We start from the raw sequence: 24,807 nt of genomic DNA, 5'->3' as shown, positions 1-24,807 counted from the left end.
TACACAGACAGATATTTTAGCATAGTAAAGAATACCAAGTGGTAAATGATAAAGGCATGGTGAAAAGCATTAGTTAACTGGAAAATATTAGTGTGTAATTAATATAAAAAAAACCCTCCAATTTTATTGAAAAATAAGCAAAAGATTTAAATACACTGTTCACAAAAGAAACACATCATTGAAAAACAAAGAAACAAATGCTTCACATAATTTACAAACAGGAAAATGATAGTCAACAAAGAGATAGTATTTTGCACCTATCCCACTGGCAAAGTTTAACTCTGACATTACCAAGAACTGGAAAGAATGTGGAGAACAGGACGTCTTACACATTGCTAGCAGGAGTGTAATTTGTGTTTTTACTTTGGGTAACAGTTTGTCATTTTGTGTGAAGTAGAACATTCACACACCCTACAACCCACCAATTTCTCCCTAGATATATACACCATATGAAAGCGGTTGCACATGTGCATCGGGAAAGAACACAAAAGTTTATTCAGTCATAGTTGCAAACAACTGCTGTTCTCCTCAACTGAGCTTAGGATCTATTAATAGACATTTCTGATAAAGTGAACAATAAAGAAAGACCTGTAGCTTTGGACCATGAAAGTGCAAGTTTAGTAAATGACAACTCAACATTTAAACTAATTTGCTCTGGAAATTATTTTTTTGTATCCTTGGGTTTCTGGTGAATGTCTAACTCAGTTTGGTTATGTATATGTTTGCCTAAATGACATATTTAGTTGGTTTTGAACTTTTACTAGAGGAACCGGGCTGTCCATGATCTTCATATATGTCCTTTTATCACAGCATTCTGTTACTGATTCGTGCATATTTACATTTAGTTGTAGCTCACTAATTTTTATAGGATATTCCATACTTTTAGGTTATTTTCACATTATTGTATGGTTTGTCATTATTTTCATAGATTACAGCATATTTGTTGTTTATCTGATATTCAAGTTTAACTGGGCATGTTATATTTTATTACAAATGACACTCTGTCAAGAGACAGAAGTTATTAATCTAATTCTGTGCATCCAAGGTCCATTAAGATGAAAACAACAAATAAATTTAAACTCTTTATATAAATAGTTTTATCAAAGATAAAAATAAGAGAGAAGGGGCTTCCCTGGTGGCGCAGTGGTTGAGAGTCCGCCTGCCGATGCAGGGGACACGGGTTTGTGCCCTGGTCCAGGAAGATCCCGCGTGCCGTGGAGCAGCTGGGCCCGTGAGCCATGGCCGCTGAGCCTGCGGGTCCAGAGCCTGTGCTCCGCAATGGGAGAGGCCACAACAGTGAGAGGCCCACGTACCGCAAATAAATAAATAAATAAAAAATAAGAGAGAAGAAAGTAGATATCTAACCTGATATTATTGAAGAATATACCAGAATTTATTAAATATCAACAAATAAGTTTCTTTTTAGTTACTAACCTATGTTCTCTCTTGTTCCTTGGGATTATCAATGGTAATGCTAAACTAATGATGTCATACCAACTTTAAATGGGTCTTTGATCTATAAGAAAAATCGATCACCTGTCAACCAAAATTTAATCTTTACAGCACTAGTATTTTCCTATTTTTCTCTCATTTTTAAAGAAGATTCAGCCAGGTTAAATTTTTTAATGAAGCAATATTGGTCATTATATTTTCTCTTCTTTTTAAAAATATGAAAATTTCAAAGTTCTTGGTAGCCACTTCCTGGCCTATGAGAAATATAAAATCACATTACTGACACAAATTCTTGAAAAGTCCATATCATGTTTTAAAATAGTAACTATTAATTAGGTTTTCTCTCTAATATTTATCTGATAGAATATCATTGCAAAAATGTACTTAAGTAATTTGCTACTGGAAAAATCCAGTCAACTTGTCTTATAAGCATTGTATTGAACAAATTATATTAGGCCATGATTAGGAAAACTTATACAGAAATTCTAATGTGATATTTTTTGGACTTTCATAACTTTTAATTTCTTTCTATATGCTGTATTTTTTAGCGCGTTACATTTAGTGCATTACATTCTTTACCTGAATGTAATAACACCATTTAAGATAAATTATGTTTGAAGTATCGTGATTAGAAAACATTAAGACAATTTGAAGAATCAGATTAGCGTAACTCAACTTCAAAGGAATAATTTGTGTAAGTATGCACTTTACAATATTCCTTAACTTCCTTCTCCAGCCTAAGCTTTCCTAATTTGTTGGATTTGTTGCGGAGCACAGGCTCCGGACGTGCAGGCTTAGCGGCCATGGCTCACGGGCCCAGCCGCTCCGCAGCATGCGGGATCTTCCCGGACCAGGGCACGAACCCATGTCCCCTGCATCTGCAGGCGGACTCTCAACCACTGCGCCACCAGGGAAGCCCAATTTGTTGTATTTTTGAGTGCAGAAATACTGACATTTTTCTCAAAGTCATCTTGTTGGCCCGTTTTTTAAAGTTATTAACAGAATTCAGAGACCATTAGTTTTACCTTCTATTAAAAATAAAAATTGTTTTTTAAATGTTTTAGTGTATGGGCTGTGATCGAACTCAATAAAATGTTAATTTGGCTGTTCACATTTATTGAGCAATAAAGATATATGTGAGGCATTCTACATGAGTTAGTAAGTACTGATTTAATAGTCTTAAAAACTACCTACTTGTATCATGGCATTTTCTCCATTGAGTTTTTAAATAAAATATTCTAGAATCAATAAAATGCATGGTGCCAAGAAAAAAACTAGAGATGATCTATTATGTTTATACAACATGGATGTCCTAGGTATCACAAAGTAATATAATTCAGACACTATACTAATTAATTGGGTAGCTACAAAAAGAGAATATTAAAAAAATAGAATAAAAGGTCTGATATTTTAAAAAATCTTTGCATATAAACACAGTTATGGCTATAACAAACAAACATGGCTTTATTTAGAGCTGCAAGATAAAAAAAAAACAATCGCTCTGCCTCTTCCTTGTTTCTTTCATTTGAAGCCAGACAGAGAAAGAGAGTCCATCTTTGGTATCCCTTAATAGACTGCAATTTGGTTTGCCTTCTTTTCTGCCTTCTTTCGACCTTCTTTTCCTTTTTTATCAATTGTATAGTAACCATTTCCCTCCTGCCATCCACTTAAGGTCAACTGGCTTTTTAACATCTTTCCTCATGCTCATTTCATGATTATTTATAGACTGCATTGTATAAGAAGCTTATTGACAATATATACTTAATCACATACTTGAAAAAATAATATTTTATTTTTCTAGAATAAGAGATGACTTTTCTAAAGATTTTTTGTCAGTTATCAATAAGCTAAAAATTAGATTAGGTAATGAGGGAAATTATAGCCAAATGGATTAAACATAAGGTGTGTGTGTTTGTGTGTATGTGTGTGTGTGTGTGTGTGTGTGTGTGTGTGTGTGTAGGATTTTGGTTGGGTGAGGTGGAGGGAGCAGGAAAAAAAAGACCATAGGGTCCTCAAAGACCTACTTTCTTGTTTTCATCATTCTATATCTGTTGAAAATGTACCCACCTACACTTTAAGACTTAGCGGATTCTCCAACTCAAGTTCTTGGACCAGTAATTTTTTTTCTTTGTAATAGAGGTGCCTATACATGTTTTTATCACCAGCATGTTACAAGGTCTAGAGTAACACTCACCTGAACTGTACTGTTCTTATGCATCTGTCATTTCTCAATCTTAAGGCAACCAAGTCTTCTACCAGCTTTTGTTAATTTTAATCCAATCTCTTGTTCTTCTCCTCTTGCTCATTCTTTTCTCAGCCTTAAGTTATACAAATGCATATTTTATATGTTCTGGCACTTCTAACATTTACGTTTGTGTTTAATGATTTCTTGCCATGATATTCAATATCTGACATCTTGGAATAGTCTAGTCCATTGTCTAGTTTTACCTCTAGTTAAAATGTTTCTGACAAGAATGAAGCATTGCAATGGAACCTCTTAATAGGGGCATTACTGTGGCAGTAGATGTAAATTGAGGTTCCAAACAACCCAAAAGAGCAATAATGGAAGTGATCAGTGATTAAATGAACTGCACATATAATTGTATACATATGACTCAGGCGAATCACTTGCACTGAAAAGGACAGAGAAGGCTTAAAGAGGGAGAATTAGAATGATATTTGAGAGAAATACAGCTTGAATAAAGAGCAGGGCGCGGTGAAGTTACTTATGGCAGGTGGAGCAGGTTTACTTATAAAAGTAATCGTAAACATTACTCATAATAACTGCATTGTTACTGATCCACTCATAGTAGAACATGTTGTTTTAGAGGTTTTGCTCCTTTTATCTGATGAGAATGAATTTACATTGAATGTAAACTTTCATCGAATTCTCCATAAAATCCCAGATATCTCTCTTAAACTCCAGGCTTATGTACAAAAAGCTTGAATATCCCCTATTGGATATCCCACTAGAATTAAAACCATAGCATATCTAAAATTGGTGTGTCTAAAATTTTCCTCAAAATATGCTTGGTTTTTGCTTTTTCCCAAGTTCGGTTGCAGTAGCAACATTTATCCAGTGATAAAAACGTGAAAACCCAAAATTGTTTTGTACACTTTCTTCTTAGTCTTCAGATCTAATCAATAAATTCTTTTGTTTTTATCAGCAATCTCCCTTGCAGATGTACCCTCCTCCCTATGCCCTTGCATCTTTCTTAACTTCTTGACATTGCTTGTCTGGATTGTCATGAGAGCTTCTTACCAGATCTCATTGACCTCAAGATGTCATCAGATCTAACTCACCCAACTGCCAGAGGAATCATTCTAAATTCAAATCTGATTCTGTTGCTTCCTTGGCTTTAAATTTCACCATTCATGAAAACAGTGACTAGCTCTGCCATATTCATGTTGATAATAATACGCGTATAATGTTAACACTAAGCCATGGGGCTAGCCCCACCTCTCTGGGGATCTTTTAAAACTACCTGTACATTTTTAAAGGTTGTTCTCATAATGCAGTCTATAATTTCATTTAACTGGAAAACGTAGGATCATGAAGTTTTCACTTATATTACCACCAAGTATATGAAAAATACACCACCTGTTTTTTACATCTCATAGCATTGTTTCCACCCCACCCCCACCCCCTTATCCTTATGGCAATTTTTGCTTTACCAAAATTAAGCAAACTAGCAGCCCCTAGGCAGAATCTGGTACACATCTATGTTTCAAAGTATCGGGCTATAATCTAAGAATCGTGAGATTGTAAATTAACAGCTTGATTTCCAGCTTATCTTGAAAAGAATTGGAAAGTTAGAAATACTGTATATAATTTCCTATAAGATAATGATTATTTGAAGGTGAGGGGCTACTGCCCCCTTTTGACAGCCTGACTGCTCCATTTGTCCTCAGTTTACTCAGCTGCTTTCTTCTACCACACATCCAGTCTTTTAAGGCATTTGGGGTAGAGAAACACAGTGCTTGTCTTATCCTGCCCAATATGAGATGGGAAAGATTCTAGTGACTTTGTTTTTCGACTTTGTAGCACCTTCAGTGTTTACCATGGTGTTCATCTTATTTTGAATGTTCAATAAGTTAGTTTTGGTATAGTTGAATGATACATACAAATGAGGTGCTACAAAATCTTGCCAAGCTCCCTGAAAGCATGCATTTGTTTCTCAACTGATCAAATGTCTTGTCTCCCTTGTTAATTTATTTAGTTAACCACCTGCGTATTTGTTTTCCTGTTTATCCCACCTTACTTGGCTTTAATCGAATGTTCCTAGATGGCAGAGTTCATGCATTTTAATGCCCTTTGTTCAAAAATGCATTAGTAAGCATCATTGCTGAATAATACCGATAAACACATGTAGAAAATATTTCTGCTTCCTTTTATTACAATAGTAATTAAGTGATTAACGATGTAGGTAACATAATAGCATTATTGGCAATAATAGACTTCCCAAAACACTAATTTGAGGCCATATCAAGTTGAGACTCAACTGGAACTATAGTAATGTCTGTAATTAGGGTCAGTGTAGACCAAGGGGTCTCCGGTGGCTGCTAGGAAGGATTAATCACACAGATGCAATAGATGATAACATTAATGGCTTAGGTTAAGAGGGATTTGGCTGAGACATCCCATGCCCCTTGACTAAGCGGCAAGGATGTGTTTCTTAGACGTGTAGCATCAGCAAGTCTCTTTGCAGCAGCACCTGTGCACAACTTGAAGTTCGAAGTTTCAGCAGCTTGGGCCTTTGAAAAGGTATTTGGAAAGTTTCCCAGGTTGTATGCTGCAGAAGCTGAAGGCAGTACAGTGATAATCAATAAAGTGCCAGACTGGATAATTGTAGGAACTGTAAAAGATACTAAAATGCTGTTACCAGAGGCTCAGATGCACCTGTGAACGTGTCAAGTTAATTTGCCTGAGCAACGTTCCGTGAGAACGGATGGGGACAAGGCGGGTGAAATTTTTGTTAAATAATTCAGACTTCAGACAGGGTAGCTCTCTAAAACAAGAGAGAGAGAGAAAGAGAGAAGAGAGAGGAAAGGGGAAGGGAGGAAGGAAAGAAGGAGGGAAGGAAGGGAGGAAGAGAGGAAAGGAGAAAAGAAAGAATCTCCTGTTGGCATAGGGTTTATGAAAGGAGTTCCTCCTGCATTCTTTCATTATATATACTTCTCTGTGACCTTGACAAAAGTTTAAGAACTGTATTATTAGAGTTTTCTTATTCCCATAGGACTGGAGTGATGGCATTGCCCTTTTAACCAATTTTTAAATAACAATAAACCTCCTCTTGTGTAACAGTATACCTCCTGATACTGCAGTGTGAAATGCTGAGTGAGAGGACCTTGTGTTCTATATGTCACCCTAAATCTCACACAGGCTAATATCTATCAAGTTTCAAAATACAATAAGTTAATGAGAAAAAAAGAAAGGGTTAGAATGAAGATACCTCCCTCACAGCTTTGTCATGGGACAGGAGGTGGGGGAATTATTGAGAACCACAGAATTCTAAGCAATTTCAGAGCTTATGACAGATGATAGATCAATGGTAGCCCTACTGTTGTGATTGTTGTTTGTTGTTGCTATTTTCATTATTATTGAAGTGGCTTTTCGAAAAAATGAAAAACAAATTCCTTGAGGTGAATTATTGCCAGTGATTATTCTGATCTTCTAAGTAGGTGGTACAAGATGGATGTATGTAGGCAACACCTCTTCTAAATCAACGTTACCATGTACAAGTATTTTCTCCCAGAGTACTCCATTCTCTTGCATATCTGGCTCAGAAATGAACAGACTGTGCTAGTTCAACAACAATTCTCTGGGTGACTTACAATTCAATTCATTCTGATACTAACTACTCAGAGTTAGTGAAGACCCCACGAGTTAAGGACTCAGTGCCTGCTCTCATTTCAGATATCAGCTTCAAGTCATGAGACCCCAGGCTACTTGCATTTTTATCGGACTTGGTTTACAGATTTGGTGGTTCTCACAATCTCCCTTCAGATTTGATAATTTGCTAGAATGACACAGAAAGAACTATACTTATGATTACCGGTTTATTATAAAGAATACAAATGAAAAGCCAGATGAAGAGGTAAATAGGGTGAATGGAGAAGGGTCCTAAGTACAGTTTCTGTCTCAGTGGAGTTGGGATATGTCCCCTCTAGGTACATTGATATGTTTACTAACAAGGAAGCTTCTGCAAATCTCATGGTTCAGAGGTTTTCTACTGAGGTTTTGTTACCTAGGCCCGATTGATTAAATCATCGGCCATATGCTTGAACTTCAGCTCCAGTCCCACCACCCTCCCTGACCTCCAGGTAGGGTTCAAAGTTCTCGCTCTCTAATCAGGTGGCTGGTTCTTCTCCAGAAGCTGTCTTGCCACACTCCCCCCACCCCCAATCCTGGAGTCATCTCATTAACATAAACTGTGTGTGGTCAAAGAGGGCTAGTTATTAATTAACAAAAGACCCTTCTATCGCTCAGGAAATTCCAAGCATTTTAGAAGCTCTGTGCCAGGAACCAGGGAAAAAGACCAAATATATTTTTGATTATACCATGCAAACTTTGCCAGATATTGGTTCTTCTGAGTTTCTTATCCTTTCCATTGTCTTTGGGAATTTCTAAGTACTAAAACCTTGACTTCACCCTTTTCTGTTTTTCTTGGAGACCAGTGTTGTTGAAACTGCCCAGACATAAAATGTATACAATTATTTATACCTGTATTTCTCTGCAAAAACCATACAAATTAGTTTGCTTAAAATCCATGTACAGTTTATTTTTTTGTTTGCGTTTTGTAGGCTTTTGATGCAGCAACTCAATTTGCTTGCCTTCTCTTTAGATATGAAATTACATGTAATCTCTTTCCCAAATAAAACCATTTTCCCACTCTCAGTGTATTTATCCTTCACTTTACGTTCAAGTCTTTCTAACATTGGATTTATTCAATGGTAAAATAAAAAGCTCAAAATTAAACATGTGTAGTGTATTTGTTTATATTTCTATACCATATATACATATTGCGTATAATCAATTATGTATTTGTGTTTTAATCTGCCTCACTCTGGGAGTTTCCTTTAAGGAGATTTTGTCTTTAACATATGTCTTTTTAAAAATATAAATATACAACCTGAGAAAAAACAAAAGTGCAGAGACAGAAAATCATGACACCACAGAATGCCACTATTTCTTTTCCTTTTGATTAATCCAACATGCAAATATAAACGCATTTTGGTTACTTAAGTTCAATGATGTTTTGCTTTTTTATTCTTATAAATGAAAATATTAACGTAGTCTTTAAGTGATAACATGTAGGGGAGATACGTTAGCAGAACTTTTCTTAATGAAGTGTCTAATATAGCCTCTCCAAGTTTCTATACCCATCTGTAAGGTCATACATATGTACACGCCTGTGCATACTTATAATATGAATGAGAAAGCCTATTTTACAATGTTACGAGGAGAATGGACATCTTTTTTTATACTTACATATCCAAATGCATGTCAATCTTTCCGTTATTAAGCTCTTTAAAATAATTGTTTCTTTTTATTTCTAGGTAACCTTCAAAGCATCAAGACATTCAGTTTCACCAGATTTAAAATGTGTTCTTCTGGCATATGATGTCAAACAGGTAAAGGAGTGATCTTTGAAGAAAAATTTTTCATTGTGTGTTGCATTCAAGTGGGTTCATAGTTGTGTTGCATTCAAGTGAGAGTTCATAGTTTTCCTTGGTCATCTACTCAACTAGAGAAAATTTGACGTATCCAGTAGGTGCAGGTGAATACTGATAACCAATATTGCACAAGAGAGTTTTGGCAACAATGTCCTTTCTTCCACATCCAGCTAGCAAATAACTGGAGCAATCTGCTGGGTGCCTGTACTGGTCCAAGTTCATCGCTTTTGGAGGAGAGTGTGGCAGAGCTTAGCAAATCCAAAAAATGGGGGCTTTTGACAATTCCAGGATAAGCCTTAATATCTACTTGTGTTGTATATATATGTAGATTAAGGGGTTTCCTAATGGCTGTGCCTGAGCTGCGGTATGTATTGTGGGAAGAGCTGGTGAAAACATTGATCCAGTTTATGGTCAAAGGATTCTTTGTTGGTGTTTGAGCATAAGCCTCGTGGTTGTAGAAATTTCTAAAAGTGGGGCAAGGCAAGGAATCAATTCTGAACAAATAAAGTGTTCTAACTGCAATTAGTATTTCATTATTCCATGTCAGCTCTATAGCACAATTAGAGCAATATGTATGGTTGTGGAGTATTTTTACTCAGATATAATTTGCACTGTTAAAAAGCAAAGTAAATGTTGAAAAGGCAATTCAGCAGATTAGCTTCTGTAGAAAATAAATGATTTTGAAAATTATTCAAGAATGTTTTGTGTGCTTTAAGGCAGACAATAAAAATTTATAGACAAAGCAGGAAGCCTCATATAATGCATTGAAACCCTTCGAGCACATGAAATTTTACTATTCAAAGGACCTTCTACTTGATGGTTTTAGTCTTTTGAAATATACATGTGTTATATTTTTAGACAAGTTTATATTTCTTATTTAAAATAATTAATTTACACTACAAAAGGCTGGGAGGCTGTAATCAAAGACATCTTTTTCCTGTTATAAATCTTGGCCCTTTTCCTTTACCTTTGTTCTGTGTTCTCTCTACTCGTTGGGATTTTGAAAAACACGTAAGAGTTGGAAAAGTGCTTGAGCTTTATAACCAAACTATTACAGCATCCTCAAGTTTTTAAAACAAAATTTATCTAAAGAGTTTTAACTTAAAATGACTGCTATATTAAAATGATAATAAACTTTACAAAAAATCAGGTTTCAGTAGCTACAGTTTGTTTTATTCTGTTTCATTGATCTATGTGTCTATCCTTCTGCTAGTTCCATGAAGTCTTCTCTTATTTTGGATATTTTACATAAATGGAATCATCCAGTATATGACTGTTGTCTGGCTTCTTTCACTTAGTATAATGCTTTTTAGATTTATCCACATTATAATATGTATCAGTACTTCATTCCTTTTTTACAGTTGAATACTATTTCACTGTATGTATGTACTACATTTATTCATTTATCCATTGAAGGATACTGGGGTTTTTTCCGCCTTTTGGCTGTTATGAATAGTTGTTGTAAACATTTGTGCACAAGCATTTTTTTTGAGTACCTGTTTTCAACTTTGGAGATAAATATTGAGGTGTGGAATTGCTGCGTAATGTGATAATTCTACGTTTATCTTTTTGAGAAACCACCAAATCACTTTCTAAAACGGCTGCACCATTTTACATTCCCACGGGCAATGTGCAAGTGTTTCAGTTTCTCTGTATCCTCACCAACAGTTGTTATTTTCCATTCTTCTTATTGTAGCTATTCAAATGTATATGAATTGATATCTCATTGTGGTTTTAGTGTATACATCCCTAATTAGACTAATGATGTTAAGCATATTTTCATATGTTTGTTGGCCTTCTGTGTTTCTTCTTTGGAGAAATGTCTATTCAAGTCCATTGCAGTTGTTTTTTTTTTTTTCTTTTTGTAGTTGAGTTTGAGAGCTGTTTAGATATTCTGGATTTGTTGGCCTTCTGTGTTTCTTCTTTGGAGAAATGTCTATTCAAGTCCATTGCAGTTGTTGTTTTTTTTTCTTTTTGTAGTTGAGTTTGAGAGCTGTTTAGATATTCTGGATAGAAGACCCTTATCAAATATATGATTTGCAAATATTTTCTTCCACTCAGTAGATTGCTTTTTCACTTTTTTGATAATGTCCTTTGGTGCATAAATTTTAAAAATTCTGATGAAGTATGATTTATCTATTTTTGTCTCTTGTTACTCATGCTTTTGGTACCATATCTAAGAATACATTGCCAAATTCAAGGTCATGAAGTTGTACCCTTATGTTTTTTTCTAAGAGTTTTGTAGTTTCAGTTCTTATATTTAGGTTGTTGATATATTTTGAATTATTACTTTTTATTGTTTGAGATAGCCTTAAAAACATTTTAAGGTTCCTGTTATATATTGAAAAACCATTCCAAAATGGTTTTGTTGGTTTATACTGCCCTGAGGCAATACATAGCCTGTTACATTGACATATATACACTACCATGTGTAAAATAGATAGCTAGTGGGAAGCTGCTGCATAGCACAGGGAGATCAGCTCAGTGCTTTATGAAGACCTAGAGGGGTGGGATAGGGAGGGTGGGAGGGAGGCTAAAGAGGGAGGGATATATGTATATGCATAGCTGATTCACTTTGTAGTACAGCAGAAACTAACACAACATTGTAAAGCAACTATAGTCCAATAAAGATGAAAAAACAGAGTAATTATTAAATTGATAGATTATATATAACCTAACTACTAGTTGAATGCATACACAACCCCCCCCACACACATACACACAATAAGTATTGGTGTTATATTACTATGTAATAAATCACCCCAAACTTAGTGACTTAAAAAAAAAAAATTGCTGTTGTTCACAGTTTGTGTGTATCAGGAATTTGGGATTGGCTTAAGTGGGAGGTTCTGGCTTTAATGACGTTGCAATCAGGTATCAGCTGGGGCTGCAGTCATCTGACAGCTTGACTGAGGCTGGAGGATAGACTTCCAAGGTAGCTCTCTCACATGGGTGGGTAATTGGTGCTTGCTGATGTCATGAGGCCTCAGGTTTCTCCACATGAAACTCTCTACAGTGCTACTTGAGTGTCCTCATAACATGGTACTTGGAATATCCCAGAGTGAGTAGCACAGAAGGTAAAGATAGAGATTTCAGTGCCTTGCCTGATCTCTCTTTGGAAGTAACCTGTTATTTTCACCATGTATGTATATTTTTTTGTCACACAAGTCAGCTCTAATTCAGTGTTGGAGGGGGCTACCAGAGGGTGAGGATTTGGGGAGACCATCTTAGAGGCTGACTAACATAGTCCCCAAATATTTCATATTCATCCTATGTGAAGTATACTCAAGGCCCCCCAAATTTTTATGCATTACAGCCCAGCATTTTAATCAAGCAGATCAGTCTCCTTAGGCATGGTTTCTTGACTGTAGTCCCTTGAGTATATTTATATATTCATATATAAAATTAAATATGCTCAATATATATCCATATGTTTGTATCCATATAAATACTATAAAGATACACATATATTTTAATATGTATTTAAATACCAATTTGACTATTATTCTCAGGTTTTTTTTTTTACTTTTATTGTGAATAACATTTGTTTACTCCATTCATTTATCTTTTGTAGTCTTAGTATTTTTTTAAACATCTATGTGTATAATTCAATCATTAGTTTCATTGTCCTTTCTTTAAATATATCACTGATTTTTTGGCTTGAATTATTTTTTGACTTGGAGGAATTTTGAATTTTGTGAATTTTTATCTTTCACTTTGTTGTGTTTATTTTTGTTCTAGGCTTAGAGAAATGCCCACCAATATGATAAATATAAACTTGTATTTTTTTTTTTATATTTTATGCGTAAACATTCATTCTATTTTAGTTGCAATTGTTTATGGTGACAAGTGATCAAAAACTCTCTTTCTAATGATCATAGTAATAAAAAGACCTATCGTTCATATGAGTGAATGTAATCATGCCCAGTCTTCGGAAGGGCAAGACTCCGAAGGGACATTTTTGATGTATTATTGGAAAACCACCCGACACAATAAACTGTTTCATGCATGCCATACCTGTCCTCAGTTTCCCCATGACTATAATGAAGAGGGAAGAAATATGAATGCTTCTCAAACTTACTCAAATTTACTGTCCTGAAAAATTTCCTGGTCATGTGATAATAATCCTGCCTCTGGGATTCTGTGCAAGAGCCACTATACAGGATCTAGCCCTGTTATTTTGGAGTCAGAGGAGCTTGCTGGGGAGAGCTAATTTAGTTTTATTTCCCTACTGATATTCTCGATTTGAATCAAATGTCAATAATTTAGTGTAGGCCAAATTTAGGAAGTGTCTTTTAGGTCAACAACTGAGTTCTTCTGTGTGTAACCTGTGGGCTACCAATGTTGAATCACACTAATCTGTGGGTTACCAATGTTGAAATGCTTTATTCAGAGCTTAAGTTGGCATCATCATCGTGTCTAAGCTATGAAGAGTATGATTCTGACCTTTTTCTTAGCTTTATTTTTATTTTTTTCTTAGCTTTTTGCATGTCAACTATACTATTTTAACAAACACTACAATGATCTGCAATTTTAGTACAGTAAGTTCCCTACATATGAACGAGTTCCGTTCCAAGAGTCCAATTTGTTCATAAGTCCAACAAAGTTAGCCTAGGTACCCAACTAACACAATCGGCTATATAATACTGTACTGTAATAGGTTTATAATACTTTTCACACAAATAATACATAAAAAACAAACACCAAAAATAAAGAGAACATTTTTAATCTTACAGCACAGTACCTTGAAAAATACAGCAGTACAACAGCTGGCATCCAGGGGCTGGCATCAAGTGAACAGGCAAGAAGAGTTACTGACAGGAGGAGGGAGAGGAGGTGGGAGATGGTAGAGCTGAAGGATCGTCAGCGATAGGAGACAGAGGGCAGGCTGCAATGTCACTCACGCCTGACACTGATGGCACAGGTTCTGGTTCCTTGCTGGATTCACTTCTATCTACGCTCTTGGAAAAACGATCCAGTGATGTCTGGGTGGTAGCTCTTTTTTTCTCGTCATAGATGACAGGGTAGCACTGGATTGTATTCTCAACGGCTGCTGCATCCTTCATGTACCGTTCTACATTCGGGTCCTGTGCCTCAAAAACTCACAGTGCCTCCTCAAATAAAGAAAATCCCCTTGCCATTTCCTGCGTCCTGAATCTCTTCGGTTCTTCAGTTACTTCTTCCTCGTCTCTCTTCGTCTTTTCTCTGGGCCTCCAATTCCTGCTGCTTCTTAGCAGTACCACCTGCATCACCACTGCTTTTACGCCTGCTTCCAGACATCCTGGGCTTAAAATAAAGATACTGTACTACTGTACTCTATACAGTACTGTACAGTAAAGCACACAAAAGCACAACCACTTGTAGAGGATGCACGCACACGACAGTGTACACCAGACACATGAACTAACTTAACGTGATTGGACATGGGAATGCATGTTAGCATCTTTGAAAGTTCACAGCTTGAAGGTTCTTATGTAGGGACTAACTGTATCCGTAGTCATAAAGCAATTACGATTACTAATATAGGTTTATGGACAGTTTTTGAAGATTCTGTATCAGGAGTTGCATGCTAAATAGATCATGGAAACTGTAAGCCAATAATTTTTTAGTCCTTTGCAAAGAAGACAAAATAATATTCATTTTTGTATCAATGTCATTTTTATTGAACTTAGGCTGAATCTTTTCTGTTGAGATGTACAACTATTAATTAATTCTAATATGATTAATATGAAGACTATTTCCCCCATGCAAATTATTTGTGTTCTACAACATCAAAAAGGTAATTTGAACAAAGTGAGAAGCTGCTTTTCTTTTTCTGGCCAGATTAACGTTTCTCATATTTTGGGCCTATAGCATGGTTCCTAGGTTGTTCTTCTGCTCCACAGAATTTGAGAATGTTTTGTGCCTGTTGTCTATAGGAATCTGTGGACGGATCAAGGTAAATGATATTCTCCTGTAAGACTCTTAACAGATAAATGGGGGAAACAGGGAGAAAAGATCGTTTATGATTGGAAGGAAAGATGAGTCTTCCTGTAGGAAGGTAGAGAATGCTGCAGGGGCACTTTGGGGTGACCTTGCGATCCTTAAGACTGTAAGAGTGATATTTATTCCGTTTGCTGCAAAAGGAGAAGTCTACTGGCAATGGTAGAGCTTAAGCCTGGCTGCCCCTGCTGAAGTGCTTTTACTTGCGGCCGGGAAGCTTCCTGATAGTTTGTTTTTTTATGCCCAGACTACTTGTCACAATTGCAGGAACTGTCAGACCCATATCACTTGGTGACCCTGCTTACACAGAAGCTGACACCAAAGCAAAGCAAACTTAAAAACCTCCAGGTGATGTCCCAGAAATACTGGAGAAAGGAGCAGGAAATCAGATTGATCATTTTCCTCTTTTTTATGGGTGAAGCGATGTTTTCAACGATTTCACCCCTTAGTTGTGTTTTGGTTTTTTTTTTTTTTTTTTTTTTTTTGTGGGACGCGGGCCTCCCACTGATGCGGCCTCCCCCGTTGCGGAGCACAGGCTCCGAACGCGCAGGCTCAGCGGCCATGGCTCACGGGACCAGCCGCTCCGCGGCACGCGGGATCCTCCCGGACCGGGGCACAAACCCGTGTCCCCTGCATCGGGAGACGGACTCCCAACCACTGCGCCACCAGGGAAGCCCTTTCCTCTTTTTTTAAAAGAAGATACTAAACTTGCATAATCAAAGGGAAAATAAATAAACAAAACCAAAATAAATTTCACCTCATATATCCAGATTGTTGAGTTTAGCCAACTATGTTTTAGGATGTAACAATATTTGAGAGAAATATTTCTAAAATAAATGGTATATTTTCTGCATTATTAGACCAAGGAAAGAGAACTCAGGAAATACTTTTCTCCTTGGCTCATGGCTGTCATTATGGACACTGATTACTCTGCAATAACTCAACAGGAAACCTGCCTGGTTTCTCACATCTGTGTCCTTGTCTGAAGGATGGGGTACAGAAGAATGAAGAGCCTGGAGAGAAAGACAAGTACTGTATGGTATCACTTATGTGTAGAATTTAAAAAACACCAACTTGTTAAAACAGAATAAAATGGTGGTTACCAGGGGATGGCGGGTGGGGGAACAGGACAGATGTTATTTTAGGGGACAGACTTACAAGGAGTAGTAAACAAGCCCTAGAAATTGTAATGCACGGTACAGTGAATATAGACAACAGTACTGTATGAGAATCATCAAACTTGCTGAGACTAAAAATTATTGCAAATACCTAAAAAGAAAGTGTAATTCTGTAACGTGATAGAGATGCTAATTATTGCTACAGTGGCAGTCATATTACAATATATAAATGAACATGTACACATTAAACTTATACAATGATATAGGTCAAAATATATTTCAATTTATAAAAATGGGGGGATAGTGTGTTTAAGTCATCTCTTGTTGGAAGGAATGTCATAGCCCAGGTTCCCTTCAATCACTCCTCTTCCTTTTAATCAGTTTCCCACACTCAATCTAAGCTGATCTTTAAAAAAAAAATCTGATTGTCATCCACTGTTTAAAACCTTCCTAAGGCTTCTTGGGATAAAGAAGTCATAATAGCCTACAAGGCCCTGCCTGCCGTTTTAGCCTCACCTTCCACAAACCACCCCCAACCTGTTCTCAGCACTTCTGGGATTTCCTTCAGTTCTTCGAAACACCATGCCCCTCCCATCATCGGGCTTTCACTACTCTTCTGCCTGGAACAAGTTCCTACCCCTTTCCTCATATTGATAATTTTTACTTATTCTTTAGATGCCAACTCAAGCATACGTGCCTTAAACATCAAGGCTGTTCCATTTGGCTGTTCCAAATCAAGGCTGATTTGGTCATATTTCCCTATTACAAGTTTCATGGTACTCTCTCTCCCCACTGTAGAATTTATCACAACTATAATTGTGTCTAATACAATGCCTGACACAGTGTTACTCAAAAAAAAAAAAAAAGAATAAATAGAAACATAATTTATGAATTAATAAACAAGAACCTCCACCAAACTTTTCCTTGAAGTGCCAGGCAAGGGTCAGTTGCCCTTCTCTATGCCTTTATGGCATGTGGTACATACTTACCTCTCAATATTTCTGTCATTGCATTGAACACGACCATTTATGTGTACATCTCCTTGACTAAACTATAAGACCCTTAAAGTCAAGAACTTTGCTTTATTCCTTTTAATGCCCACAGGGTTTTCTGCAGTCAACGGTGTATAGTAAACACTTAGTCAATGTTTGTGAAACTAAAACAGTGATTATCAATCTTGTCTGCACATCAGAATCACCTGGAGAGTTGAGTTCAACCCTGCAGAAATCCTGATTTAATTGTTTTGGGATATAGCCCAAACACTGGAGTTTTAAAAGCTCCCCAGGAGACTGTAATGTCAGCCAGGCTTACAGTCCACTGAATTTAAGTGAACTGCTCTCTTCCACCTATTGAAGACTTTTCAGACTTCAGACAAGGGAAAGACAAGAAATAAAGATGAAAATACCTGCTTTTTAATACTGCACCTACTTGGTGCCAAAGACTGTACCTGTACATCTTCATTCCTTACCATTTCTCTTTATAGCAGTTGATGTTATTTTATTAATGAAAATATAGAGACAAAGGAGATTCCTTTGCATAATAAATTTGCATAATATGACTCAAGATTGAAACTTTTTTTTTTTTCTGGAACAATAGTTCTCAATATATGGTCCCAGAATAGCAGCACCAGGATCTCCTGAGAATTATTAGCAATGTAAATTCTTGGGCTCTGCCCAGACCCAATGAAACAGGAACCCTGGAGATGGACCCAAGATCTGTGGGTAACAAGCCCTCCAGGTGATTCTGATATAGCTCAAGATTGAGAGCCACCTCTTCAGAGGAAATGATTCCTTCAAATTCAAGAGCTCTACTTGGGAAAAGACCTAAGTAGCTAGAACTTAACCATGTATATGGCAGTGATTTAGAGAAAATATCATTTAAAAAAGAGAGTCTACCATTTTCTCTTTAGTATTTCAAAATAATTTAATCCTGGATTTAATGTTCAGCTGTTCCTTTCTGACCTTGGCCATTGGTCTGGCCTCATTTACTCTTCAAGGTTGATGCTTAATCTGTCATATTATAATTAGATGTGACCTAGTGAGGAATGCATGGAAGATGGAGAAAATAGGTGAGTTTATATTCAAATTATCCATACTTAAATGTTTTGTTGAAGTGTAGCATGCATACAGGAGCACGCACATACCGTGAGGATAGTCTGATGAAGTTTTACAACTGAGCATATCTCTGTAACTATCACCCAGATCGAGAAGCAAAATATTACTGTGCTCCTTTCCAGTCACTACCCACCTCAAGGGAGGCCACTGTTCAAGCTTTTAACAGCTTAGATTATTTTTTTCTGTTTTCCTACATATATATATTCATACAGTGTGTGCTGTTTTGTGTATGTCTCCTTTTACTCAACGGTGTTTGTGGAATATATCCATATTGTTCAATAGTTGGATAGTACCTTGTTCATTTTCCCTACTATTATAGCATTCCACTGCAAATATCATTGTTTATCCATTTGACTGCCAATTGGACTATAAAAAATATATACCTGAACAATATAGCTTTTTCGTGTTGGATTATTTTCTCTGATCACTCCCTTTTCTATCTATTACCCTGCAGCTTTTTTGGTGCCTGTTTCAAAAATGGATTTTAGTAGAGGGAACAAACTTTTGTTGAGTATTCAAATAGTGTCTCTTATATGGGAAGTCCATCAATTTAAACGTGCCCAGATCCTTGCTCCTTATTTTACAAAGGTGGGAAGCTTAGAGATGCTAACTTACTTACTTAGGGTCGCACTTCCCAGTTGCAGAGCTCGGACTCAATCCCATCTTTCTAGCTCCAAAGCCCCTGCCATTTTCTGAAAGTTATTACATATCTCCATAGATTTATTCTGTAATCTGGCATAATTCTTTTCCCATTAATTTGCAATTATATCAACTGTATTCTAATTAAGTAATTAGAAGACAAATGGAACTAGTATTGCATATAATTATTTGCAGTACTCAGGTAGCATTTATTATATTCATCCAGACTTACTGGTTATGCATTTTAACTTTCTATTTGCTTCTTAGAAGTTGTTTCTCAAAAATAGCCAACTCAATAACTGTGGGTTGCACTTTGATACCATTAATTTGAAAATATTCCTGAGGAAGAAAAAAGTATTCCAAAACATAATGCAGTCTAGATTTTATGAAATCTCGATTATCAGGATATTTGTGCTTAAGAATTGTCATCTAGTATTTGACATTTCCAATATCAAAGTTATTTTTTCCTTTATTCTGAGCTATGTGAAATCATAAATAGTTTTAACCATTTAAATCAAGTTTATTTTATGTATTATTCCAATATACTTAACATTATTAGTCCATTTGAATTATTTAACAATTGCATTTTAAGCCATCTTTGAAAAGTCAATAGTGTAATATATGTATTAATATGTACTTAAGACAAACGAAATAAGTAGAAACAAGTATTTAAAAAAAACACTTTAAACTAATATTTATAGTTTTCTTACTGTTTGGATTAACAATGCATATTAAATAAACTAATAAATAGCTAAATTAACTATTTACATTGCCAACATCCTTATTATGTCTTATGTTTGGGGTCAGAAACTTTAATTGCATTTACTGTTGTTTAGGAATAATTAGAACATGAATTTTCATGAGAATAAGCTCTTTCTAAAAAGAAAAGCAAAACCGAATGAATCTTTTCAACCGTGTCTAACAGAAGGAATAAATCAATTATACGTATGCTACAGTTACTGTGTTGATGTCTGTTCTCCAAAGTCGATGCTCTGCAGAAGAGTGGTCTTGTTATTCTCTAGAGTTAGATGCATTCACTTCAGTTTATGTTTCTACTAGTCTGTAGCTCTGTAGACAAGACCTTCTTTATGATAAATTTCTATTTTAACTAAGATGTAATTCACTGTACCATGAATCCTGCATGCACTATTGCCTAAAAAAGTAACTCTTCTCTAGTGAATTATCTAATTAAATTCTGAGCCTTAGTACTTCAGTGCTTTACAATTACAGACAAATATTTAAGAAGTCTGTGGGAGTACATGATCTGGTCATGGAATTATCTAAGCTATTAAGATTCATGCACTTGGGGAGCACTAATATTTCAAATAATCCTATTAATAATAAACTCAGGAAATCACAGCCTAGGAAAGTGACTGTACTCAAATATATGGGACTTGGAGTTCACCTTGAGAGCCTCCTGCCTTCCAGTGCCCATAGAACACACCTTCTTGGTCCCATTGTAGCTACTGCTGCTAAATGACCTTTCTAGTTAACCTCCTCCTTTCTAAAGAGAGATAATAAGGCATGAAAAAAATATTCACATCAATTTTGGATTTTTTTCCTTGGTTAAAGCAGAAGAATCCTCAGAGGAAAAAAAGAAAGAAAGGAAGGAAGGAAGGAAGGAAGGGAGGGACCCTGAGTTTAGGCAGATAGAATTTACAACTTTTCCTTTTTGTAGTAGCTGTTATTGTATTTATCAGTGTATCAGTAATTCAACCACATAGCATTTGTTTTATTTTGATTTTGAAAATAATATGTTTAGTATAGAAAATTTGCAAACACTGAAAACCATGAAAAAGATGATAATAATGCTTGTATTTACCTCTTTTAGAGAACACCACTAACAATATGTTGATTTATCTCATCCAAGTCTTGTTTTTGTCATAGATACATATATCTTGTTTCCATTTATAGACAAACTTATTAGAATACTTTGAGAAATAATATATTAGCAAAACATTGTCATACTAAGCATTCCGATCTTGTTCAAGTAATCTAATGTTATATAATTACTACAAAACTTTGTGGCATAAAACAGTAATTTATTATCATCGTGGATCTTGTGCCTTCTGGAAGGGCTCTGCTATGACATTGCCACTTGCATTCTCGTTTGTGATTGCTGTCAGATGTTGTTTGGGGCTGCAGTCATCGGAAGACTTGACGGGACGGAGGATCTGCTTCCAAGGTGGCTCATTCACATGGCTGGAAGTTAATACTGGCTGTTGGCTGACAGCTCAGTGTTTCTCCATGTGGACCACTCCAGGGGTTACTTGATGTCCTCATGGCAGGGTAGCTGGCCTCTCCCAGAATGAGTGATCCAAGGGAGCAAGGTGGAGTCTGCAATGCCTTTTTGGATCTAGCTTGGACCACATAAGCCTCCATTACCACTATATTCTGTTGGCCACACAGGGTCAGCTGTGATTCCAAGTAGGAGGGGAGTATACAAGGACATGAAAATAAGGAGATGAGAATAATTATGTGTCACAGATCCCGATAGGAAGAAATCAAATTGAATGAAGGTTTTGGACAGTTCATCATGAACTCACTGTAGCATTAGTGGAGATTACATGCTGAATGCTGGTGAAGTCAGGTGGCTTTGAAGCTGGCTAACTACCAAGAGAGTTATGATTAATTAATATTATGTGTGAGCATCTCTATCAATGTATCACAGGCCTGTATTATTGTTATTGTTCTTTCCTATTCAATATGATTAAACAAGATTTAAATAGATAAAAAAATGCAGATAAAAGTTTAGAATGAAAAAAAAAAAAAAGTTTAGAATGAGAGTTGATTTAGTAGGCTACAGAATCAAGATTACAGATAATCTAGAGGCGGGAATGCTAGCCCAAGTCAACAACGTTAAATTTATTAATGGTTAGAATGAATTTAGGCATGTGTTTTATTTAAAAATCTGGTTCTTAAAATATAGGATGAAAAGAGTAATCGGTATCCCAACTTAGGTACTTTTATTGATCGTAAACTCAGTATGGACTTAGACTCTCCCATGAACTTTAAAAACATCAATGTATTTTTCAAGATGAGTTAATAAAATTAAACTGCCTAGAACTGTACTGTCCAATACTGTAGCCACTGGCCACATGGGCTGAATGAGCACTTGAAATGCAATTAGTCTAAGTTGAGGTGTGCTGTAAGTGCAAAATACACACTCCAGATTTTGAAGGCTTAGTTAAAAAAAAAAAAAAGTAAAACATTAATAATAGGTCATATTCAAGATATGATAAAACAACATTTTTGTATATATTGGACTAAATACAATGTATTAGTAATTTTTAAACATTTTTCTCTTTTTTATTAATAGGGCTATAAAAATGAAACTTACTTATATAGTACTTGCATTATATTTCTCTTGCTCAGTGCTGCTCTAGAACACAGGAGGTAAATATCCCAATGTTTTAAGTGCCAGTTGGAAAGCACCTGGGATGCTGTACCCAACTGGAGACCATATGGAAGGAGACAATCATAATTCTCAAAGACTTAGAAACTGTAATGAAGGAATTAGATATGTAGCTATGCACAGAGAAAACTTGGCAAAAGACAGGGATAATAATAGATATCTTGAGTGTTGCAGGGCTGTCAAAGAGAATAGAAGTCAGATGTATTTCTTAGTGTAAAACTAAGGCCGATAAAAACAAATGGCAACAGGAAAACAGATTTGGCTCAGCATAAAGAAGGCCGCTCTAACAGTTACTTGTTCAATGATACAGGGGCCTACTTTCTTTAGAAATTTACAAATGGTGGATGGATAACGCTCCATTATAGGCACTGTGTAAAGGAAACTTGCACAGGTGAACTGTGTTGGAATAGTTAAATTTCAGTCTTTCATTAATCCAAGAAAGACAGCAGTTTCCCCTCTAAAATACATCATAGCATAAACACAGGAAGAAAGAGTTGTGTGACTCTCCTACTAATATGTCAAGTTTGAAGTCTTGCAGAATATATAGTCCTGAAATTTTCTTTCTATAAATGTCAACATTTATAGAAAGAATGTCAAAAGCAGTCTACTTTGCTTTATTTACTCATATCTAGTTTGAAAAAGATCAAACATAGGACAACTTTTCAGAAAAATATAACAGTAATTCTTACTAGAAATAGCAAACTTCAAGTAAAAGAAAAAATGTACACATGGAAAGAAATTTAGATGTAGTGTTTTCTGATTATACCAAGAGACGACAAGGTTATGATTCCTAAATGGAGTTTACGCTAATTCACTTGTAATTGCTTTTATGTTGCCTATTTAAAAAAGAAAAAAAATGGTAAAGATTGTGTGTTAGTAAATTAACCAGCTCAAAGATAGTGTGTGGTATAAGGAGACTCTTAATTTAGCCAAATGGAAAGGACCCGAGCATTTCTGAATAAAGAGGGAGCAGAGAATGTAACTAGAGTAATGAGACCGTGCATTTTTAAAAGAACTCAGCCAGAAAATGACCAACAGTCACTGTCAAAAAACTGAGACTTCATTTTTAAGAGCACATTTTTTGTTTATATAGAAGATTTAATCCAGTGTACCTGAAACATAACTAAATGTTGCATAATCATACTGAATCTTATTTATCTGTACTGAATTATGTCCAATTTACATTTTTACACATTTTTCTCCTCTTGTGCCTTTGAGATCATTTAAGGCTCTAACAAGGCCTTAATTGATGTGACATCCCCAATACCAAGTTCCATGCAGCTGTGCATTGTTGTCATTTCTTTCTTGAATAAGTGAATGACTCCACAAGGAGCGGGACAAACATTCGCCACTCGGGGAGAGAGGACCTGTTCCCTGCTTCTTCTGCTTAACAGCCTTTCTAGACCCTGTCTCAAAAAATAAGAGACACTTTACAGAGATGATGAAAAGCCAGTGGTATTGATGTGAAATTTGATCTTCATAAAAGAGATAAATTTAATAATCAAAGCTTTTCACATTAATTTTTCACCTTAAACTAGTTTCTGCACCTGTAATTTTGTACTCACATTTATGAATATTGGCTGATTGACAATGATTTAATCGCTTTTCTTTTCAAATAGAAAAATGTTTCTGCCTATAATATCCCAAATGCAAAAACATTAACAGTTTTCAATATAGGGTTATCACTTTGTCGTTATTGCTTTTCCCTCTAAATGGAATTGAGGAGCAGATTTTTATTTTTTGCGGTTGAATTTCACTTAATACATATGCCTGTCATGCATAATAACACATTCTGGGAGGAGGGCATTTTATTAATAACTTTATTTGCAAATTCAATATCATGAGACCAAAATAGTGATATGCATGCTCACTTACTCTTCCTTATAATTGACAAAACTATTTGTGTATTTACTGGTGGTATGAAAAATACAGTTATTTGATGCTGTAGCTAGTCATGATGTTAATAAAGAATAGACATTTAGAGGCTTCCCTGGTGGCGCAGTGGTTGAGTCTGCCTGCCAATGCAGGGAACACGGGTTCGAGCCCTGGTCTGGGAGGATCCCACATGCCGCGGAGCAGCTGGCCGCGTGAGCCACAATTACTGAGCCTGCGCGTCTGGAGCCTGTGCTCCGCAACAAGAGAGGCCGTGATAGTGAGAGGCCCGCGCATCGCTGTGAGGAGTGGCCCCCGCTTGCCGCAACTGGAGAGAGCCCTCGCACAGAAAGGAAGAGCCAACACAGCCACAAATAAATAAATAAATATTAAAAAAAAAAAGAATAGACATTCAAAACTGACTATAATTTATTGCAGATTAGATCTGTACTTAATTATTCATTCATTAAAAAAAAATGATGTCTTTGTTTTCAGAAAAATGCTCCAAATTACTGTACAATTCACCAAAAACACAAAG

The 24,807-nt window shown here is 35.9% G+C and overlaps 1 protein-coding gene across 1 annotated transcript in view; it reads left to right on the top strand.

Moving 5' to 3' along the window:
* DPP10 (dipeptidyl peptidase like 10) overlaps positions 1-24,807 on the top strand; it is a 638,912-nt gene that overhangs the window by 321,588 nt on the left and 292,517 nt on the right. Inside the window, exon 5 of the mRNA XM_024734508.1 lies at positions 9,013-9,087. Coding sequence (XP_024590276.1) covers positions 9,013-9,087 — 75 coding nt within the window. The remainder of the gene's footprint in view (positions 1-9,012; positions 9,088-24,807) is intronic.

Source organism: Neophocaena asiaeorientalis, unplaced genomic scaffold (assembly GCF_003031525.2).
Source record: "Neophocaena asiaeorientalis asiaeorientalis breed wild unplaced genomic scaffold, Neophocaena_asiaeorientalis_V1.1 scaffold32, whole genome shotgun sequence".
Lineage (NCBI taxonomy): Eukaryota > Metazoa > Chordata > Mammalia > Artiodactyla > Phocoenidae > Neophocaena > Neophocaena asiaeorientalis.
The sequence above is the reverse complement of the archived record's forward strand: the minus strand, read 5'-3'. Positions and strand labels throughout refer to the sequence as shown.